Genomic DNA, 7,715 nt, shown 5'->3' on the forward strand with positions numbered 1-7,715 from the left:
CGCAGAGTATGCTGCATCAAGAACCTTTTATATTGTAATTCAAAAAGATACCAAGAAACAAAGGTTTGGTAGAAGAAGTCCAGTAATTCAAAGAAATGAGAAGAAACAAAGATTCCAAACGAGCAATCCAAAAAATGTCAGGGGGTAAAAGCATCTGCAACCCTCATTTAATTATGTGGGGAAAATGACTAATCACTTGCTTGCTTTCAAGACAAGATTGTAATATCACTTTACACAAGGCACTTATCACGCAGTATGCTGCATCAAGAACCTTTTACATTGTATTTCAAAAACATAACAAGAAACAACGGTTTGATAGAAGTAGATCAGTAATTCAAAGAAACGAGAAGAAACAGAGATTCCATATAAGTACTCCAATCCTAGTAAAAACTGAAGATCTAGTAATTCGAAGAGCGAAGAATAATCAGAGATAGAGTGAAAGCAATCTAACCCAAGCAATAGCAACTACAGGCTTGATACGAGCAATTTAACCCCAAGTAGTAACAATCAAAACCAGATCTGGAATTTTAACTTTATGCTAATCCCTTCATAACTAGAATGATCCCAAAACCAGAGTAAAACTTAAACATTTAGATCACATTCAATCCACCAAATCATCCGATAGAAGAGTAGTTCAATGCATACTTAAGAAACATAACAATTGAAAAGCACAATAAATAAAAAAATTAGCGTAATCTGAGATCACATTTGCAAAATAATAATACTTGGATCTAAACCTAGATTCGAATAGAAGAATAATCGGATGCATGTTGAGAAAACGTCACACATTGAAAAGTAAATCTGAACATCATAAAAATGAGATCAAATTTGCAAAATAAAAATAATTGGATCTGAACGTGGATTTGGATCCAAATCAACACCAATTCTAGTTATTCAACAAATATACCGTAGCACATACTCCTAAAACTGTGGTTTCCAGTTATAATCTCGATGTTGGGCTGGACTAACGAAATCAATTAGATGCGGCTGCTAGAAACACATATATACCGCAAGAAAACAGAGAAAGAGAAAAAGAATCAATGCAATTTTACTCAATTAAGGCTGCTGGTGGGCATCGATGTATCCGGCATCGACAAGCACTTTCTCCCTCTTGGCCAAATCCAAGTCATGGTCCACCATCATGGCTACCAATTGCTTGAAACTGACCTTAGGAGTCCATTTAAGAACTTCCCTTGCCTTGCTTGAATCCCCTCTAAGATTATCCACCTCTGTAGGGCGAAAATACCTGGGATCTATGCTGACATAATCCTTCCAGTTCAAGCCCACATACCCAAAGGCCTCCTCGAGAAACTCCTCAACAGTATGGCTGTCATCAGTGGCAACAACATAGTCATCAGGCTCATCTTGCTGCAGCATGAGCCACATTGCCTCCACATAGTCTCCAGAGAAGCCCCAATCCCTGGAGGCCTTAAGATTCCCCAGGAAGAGCTTCTTCTGCAGCCCAATTTTGATCCGCCCCACAGCCCTAGTGATCTTCCGGGTCACAAAATTCTCCCCACGCCGAGGAGACTCATGATTGAACAGGATGCCATTGCAGGCAAATAGGCCATAAGCTTCCCTGTAGTTAACGGTGTACCAGTGGGCGGCCACTTTAGATGCAGCATAAGGGCTTCTTGGATGAAAAACGGTGCCCTCATTCTGAGGGGGCGGCGTAGATCCATACATTTCAGAGGAACCCGCCTGATAATACTTCACCTTGCGCCCCGTCGTCTGCACATGGATTCGAACAGCCTCCAAAAGGCTCAGCGCCCCCGTGGCCACAACATGTGCGGTGTAATCCGGATTCTCAAAGGAAACCCCCACATGGGACTGAGCAGCCAGGTTATATACCTCGTCCGGGCAGATCGCATCCACCCACTTCCGCAACGACGATGCATCTGTCAAATCTCCATAGTACAATTTCATGCGAGCTTTAGAGTTGTGTGGGTCGATGTATAAGTGATCCAGTCTCTGGGTATTGAAATTCGAAGATCGCCGGATTATGCCATGCACTTCATAATCTTTTGTCAGGAGAAACTCCGTGAGATATGATCCATCCTGGCCTGTTATCCCCGTTATCAGCGCCTTCTTCATTTTGGAAGCTTCCCCCATTGATTGTTCTTAATCCCAAAACACCAATATCCAGTCCCCTGCTGCTCTCTGCTTGACTGTAACTGTAAATGTTGCTCTCTCTTCTAAAACTCCACTTCCCCCTTTTATTTATGGCTTTCCTAAACGCGTAGGACCCTCTTCGCCGCTATTTATGGGCCAAAGTAATCCGAATCCGATCTGTCATCCATGAGTCTGAGAGATTGGTTATGGCGCCCAGATGATTTCCGCCTTCTGTATGCCCTCGCGGAATTGCTATGAAGAAGACACGGACTCTGCTTACCGTTTTATGTGTGTGTAAAGGTGTTCAAGAGGTTACGGGAACCTTGTGTAAAAAGTTAAGCTTCATATGGGCTAAATTTTATTTTCCTAAGGAGTTTGTATCTTGAGTTAGGTTGATAGGGAAAGATGGTCAATAATCCAGCTCGTTCTAATAGTTGTCAATTTCATGCACACTTACCTCTTAATTATTAAACGAGTTCCAAAAAATGCTAGTTGATCATTCTTAACTTTTTCATATAATAATTGGTCTATTTGCGCATCACTATTACCGCTTGTATCTAATTGAGGTGCAAGAGTTAGGTTGGTAGGGGAAGAGCACCAGTAACTAAACATATTCCAATAACCACACACTTCACACGCATTTTGTAATGCCCCATCAAGGATACCTTAGAACATGAGGTCAAATATGCAATATTTTTTTAAAATTATTTCCAAACATAAAGACATGACATCAACTATAAGAGTAATACTAACTAATAAGCATAAGCAATGATAACTAACAACAATCATCAAATGATTGTGTGCAAGTGGAAGATTAAGATCATATTCAAAGGTTCCAAGATCATTCACAAGATAAGCATGAACAATTAAATCATGTTCAAGCCACCACAAGAATGTTCAAACTTCATCCAAGAATCTCAAGGGTAAGACTAGATCATCGTCAACGGTTGTCAATTGAGGAGACAAGTTCATCCTCAATACAATCCAAGTACTTTTAAACCCAATAAAGGAAGAGTGATTATAAGTAGTAATTGCAGCCAAAGGAGGTGCAATATATAGGACAATAGGTTTTCAATTTGAAAGCATAAATGAATATTTAGATAAGAAAAGGAAGTGTATAATGTTGATAACATAAAAACATGTAGCATTGTACATAGTAACATTTATTTTGGATGAATCATAGCTATAACAATGTCCTGTTGTGTTTTTTGGAAGTCATCCTAAGAAAATGTGTCATTTAAATGCACGCAAAGACATTAAAAAAATGTTGTGTTTATAAATATAATTATGTGTTGTTTACTAATCATAATTAGCAAGTATGCACCCTTAGAAGGAAAATTGGTAAAATTGATAATCCAAAAAAAAAATCATCAAATGAAGGAATTGAATAATTGATATTGTACTACTTAAAATTTGGGTGTACTTGAGTAACTTCACATACCTAGGCTTTATGTGAGATTAATTACAGGTGAGCCTCTTCTTTCTTTCTAATAATGTTACATAGATTATTTCGCATTTTGCAATAGCGATCCAAAGAGAAGGGAGGCTCTATGTGAAAGTCTTATAGGGATTTGACTTTAGAGAGTGTTGTAAAGGTAAGGCTGTGTCTTCAAGTCTTACCTATATCAATTGTGATTGTGTCTAGTGTTAAATATTTTGATTGGTATACTATGGTAGCTCATGTAGTGCTTAGTAGTATTCGTGCATGCTTGCCTAGCGTTATGGATTGTAACTAAATAGGTTTTAGGTTTCCTTCATCCAAGAGAAGACTATTGTAGCTACCAAAATCAAATATAATATGTGTTGACAATTATTGGGGCTTAGAGCTAAAGGAAATACAAAATATCTTTGACCTCTCTAAGAGATTCATTGATCAGACTAACTTTGATCCATAGGTTTGTTATAAGCCTAAGATGTTAATATCTACATAATAAGACCTCTTGGTAAAAATGATCATTATTATCAAATTCTCCAAGTTTATGATGTGTATTGTGTGGAGCCACTAACTCATATGACTATAATTTCTCACAAAAAAAATTGATGAAATATGCAAAATTAGATGTATTGTCAGATGCGTTTCAGTTTTAAAAAATTGGTCGATGTTTGTGGTATTTTTGATGAACATGTTTATGGGATTAGAACTTCATCGAAGTTCTGACAAAAATATTATCGTCGTGATTCCAACAAATGTTGAGCAAATTTTTTTTAAAATGAGTTACACTTGACAATACATCTAATTATTGTTCATCGGAAATTTAAAACCATCAATGACTTGAGCACCTAAAAATATAGGGTTTTAACCCTAATTAGCATCTCAATTTCATTATTTTTGCCTTTAGATATTTTTTCTCTACTCTTCTGGAAGTTTTTGTCGGCAACATGGATGGGGATTTTTGAGAACTTTGGCTATGATATGGAGATGATATGGAGGTTTATATGGTTCTTATATTTAGATCTTCTAATGATTGGTCGTAGTAAGATTTTATTAGCTCAAATCACATTTTTTAGCTCCAAAACCAACCATTTTAAAATTTACATAGCATTATTTGTGTGTTTTTTTCTGGATATGACTCATTTGTGTCTGTAAATTAACAAAAAACCATCCACAAAATATTTAGTTAGTTACTTGAACCTCCAACAATGGGGTTTCATTGATTGTTGATATGGTGAGGGTTTTGATTCTTTTTTGTAGGCAACCTTCACAAATTTTGAAGCATGGGTCAAGAAACATGTGTTAATTTAATTCTAACCCTCTACTTAGATTTTTATGTATTTCTAGTGAATTGGTAGTGTCTTTTGAATATTTTGTGAGGTTTTTGTATGATATTCTTACATCAAAAATCTATAAGGTGTTTTCTTTTATTTCTATAGCTATGATTTGTAGATTGTATCTCTATATGTACCATAGTGGTGATTTTATCTCTCTTTAGTTCTTGTGTAATCCCAACTTTGTATAGACTAGTGCATGGTTGTGTCTTTTTCAACAGAGCTCATAACATTATATAATCTCCAACAGATAACTAAAAATGTTCATTGGTATTATTTGGAGACCTCTTTCTTTTGAGTTTTTTTTATAGCTTTTGGACACTAAAACATGTTCTTGATTTAGGTTCTCCTTGTATGATTGTTCTATTTTATGGGTTTTATGGCATGCAATAATTTTGCTTCATTTTCATGGGTTAAAACATGGAAATTAATTGCATTATGTTTCTAGATGTTAATTAAATCTTGTTAAAGATAGCGATACTAGAAACTCCAAGGTTATGGTTTTTATGTATACCAGGTATATATCTATTGTTTGGCGATGGATTATAAAAATGGAATTTAGTTGAACATATTCTTCCATGTTAACTATTTTACATCATATGTAGTAGTTTTTGGAAATATAAGAGGAGTAACTAAGAGGGGATGGGTGAATCAGTTACTCCAAAAATAAATCCCAAATCCCTTAGATGTCAATGCAAATCAAAACTATGTGTAAATTGTATTCTGCTGATACTCGACAGACACACAGGCGCTCAGTTTACACTAACAAATGTTGTAACTCAGTAAACACCGAAATAACTCGACAAATGCTTATCATGAAAATCTTAAGATATTGTCTAGGATTAATCTTACTTTAACTTAGTTGCATACACATAAAAGAAATAGCATGAACACAATTGACACCAAGATTTAACGTGGAAACCCAATTTCAGAAAAACCACCAATTGCAACTAGTTACTAATTTTCGCTCTTCTAAAGTGAGCCTGTTAGGAGCCAACCCTATTATAGGTTACAAAACACACTATTAGGTGTGATCTTGTTAGATGATTTAATCACCTTGTCAAGAGTGGCCTTGTTGGAGGTCTTTAGACAATTCAATCTAGAAATGTCACCTTGTTAGAGGAGTTACAAATAGCCATTAAGCCAACTCAGTTAAGAGATTTAGATCATTGCTACAATAGTTAGAGAGTAACAATGAGATGACCTGATTTCTGATGCAACTGAATTATTGATTACAGATCTCAATTCTGGTTTGTATGCTTGACCCTTCTTGATTGAATGTATCTCTGCAACTCAACAAGGATATTTTGCTTATCCTTCTAATTCGCTTCCTCTAGGCATCATCAAATCTTCTATTATGTTCCACAAATTCAATCTTCAACTTGACCTTATATTTATATCTTACACATTTTCAAGTCAGCTTCAATACGACTTAGAATAATTAATATTCATCTTCTCAGTTGGCTAGAGCCAACAAACAAATCAATTGAACTCAATATGCCAAAACAAAAAAAATCCTTCATTAGCCAACCTTGCTCGGTAGATACTAACTCAAAGCTATTTTCCTATGTTAACCAAGTGAACTCAGTTAACACTGCATATTCACAAAGTTCCTTTGGTAATCAAGTGAGCTCGATTAACAATGGTTCCATCCAACATTTCCTTCATTAACCAAGTGAGCTGGATTAACACTCAACTTTTGCAAACTTTCCTTTGTTGCCCGAGTAAACTTGGTAGACAGTGTCTTTTGAACCAAGCAAACTCTAGAATACTCGACAGACACAGGGAATTATCTTCGGTAGACACTAAAGCATGTTCTTGATTTAGGTTCTCCTTGTATGGTTGTTCTAATTTATGGGTTTTATTGACATGCAATAATCTTGCTTTGCTTTCATGGGTTAAAACATGGAAGTTAACTGCATTATGTTTCTAGATGTTAATTAAATCTTGTTAAAGACAGGGATACTAGAAACTCCAAAGGTTATGTTTTTTGTGTATACTAGGTACATATCTATTTTTTGGTGATGGATTAAAAAAATGGAACTTAGTTGAACATATTCTTCTATATTAATTATTCCACATCATATGTAGTAGTATCTTCTTGCTTTGCATGCCTTAGGTGTAATTACATTTGTTGATTATTTTGAAGTTTTTAGGACCAAATTATGACAAATATTTCTTGGGATGCACTTAATGGGTTAAAAATGGTTGACAAAACTTTAACAATTTATTATGTAGTAACCAAGTTGTGATGCACTTAATGGGTTAAAAATAGGTGACAAAACTTTAACAATTTATCATGTAGTAACCAAGTATAGATTTATAAGGTTTACAATAAAGGATTTATATTTTCTTATTGAATCATTAATTGATTTATTACATCATCACTAAAGAAGTGTAACTTGTTTGTTTGAATTTCTTTGCAGGTTAGGTTTCCTATTGATTATAGAACAATATTTGCATTGAGGTACAAGTTACCTTCTTCCAGGTTGATCTATAGTGCCTGCCCCTAGTTCACATTTTGTTATCATTGTCGAACTCTTTTAGGGCTAGTTTTATGTTGATTTGAGACCATCATATATTGTGTTACAGATTCAGTTGATATATGATGAGATTATTTAGACTCTACATTTCACATATGCATCATGATTATTACATTTCTTTTAGTTATTGATGATGATTAGCTAGATGGTTTATTATCAAATGTGTTTTCTTATGGATACTTATCCCATACTTGCATGTGTATGGTGTGTGTGTTTGTTCTCCTATTTGTATGGCATTTCTGATGTGGTTAAGGAAGGGAGTCATAGTCACCTGCTAGTCGAGGTCTACACGAT

The 7,715-nt window shown here is 35.2% G+C and overlaps 1 protein-coding gene across 1 annotated transcript; it reads right to left on the reverse strand.

Annotated features, from left to right (window-relative positions):
• Positions 1 to 808: 808 nt before the first annotated feature.
• LOC149562250 (GDP-mannose 4,6 dehydratase 2-like) lies at positions 809 to 2,423 on the reverse strand. Its single transcript, XM_089825787.1, has one exon. The coding sequence runs from the start codon at positions 2,110 to 2,112 to the stop codon at positions 1,057 to 1,059; it is 1,056 nt and encodes a 351-aa protein (XP_089681913.1). The 5' UTR covers positions 2,113 to 2,423; the 3' UTR covers positions 809 to 1,056.
• Positions 2,424 to 7,715: the final 5,292 nt, after the last annotated feature.

This window comes from Cupressus sempervirens, chromosome 4 (genome assembly GCF_028749045.1).
Source record: "Cupressus sempervirens isolate cs-2001-9-10 chromosome 4, ASM2874904v1, whole genome shotgun sequence".
Classification (NCBI taxonomy): domain Eukaryota; kingdom Viridiplantae; phylum Streptophyta; class Pinopsida; order Cupressales; family Cupressaceae; genus Cupressus; species Cupressus sempervirens.

Coding starts and splice junctions, on each gene's coding strand:
- LOC149562250 (XM_089825787.1), bottom strand. CDS start 2,112: ATGGGGGAAGCTTCCAAAATGAAGAAGGCGCTGATAACGGGGATAACA.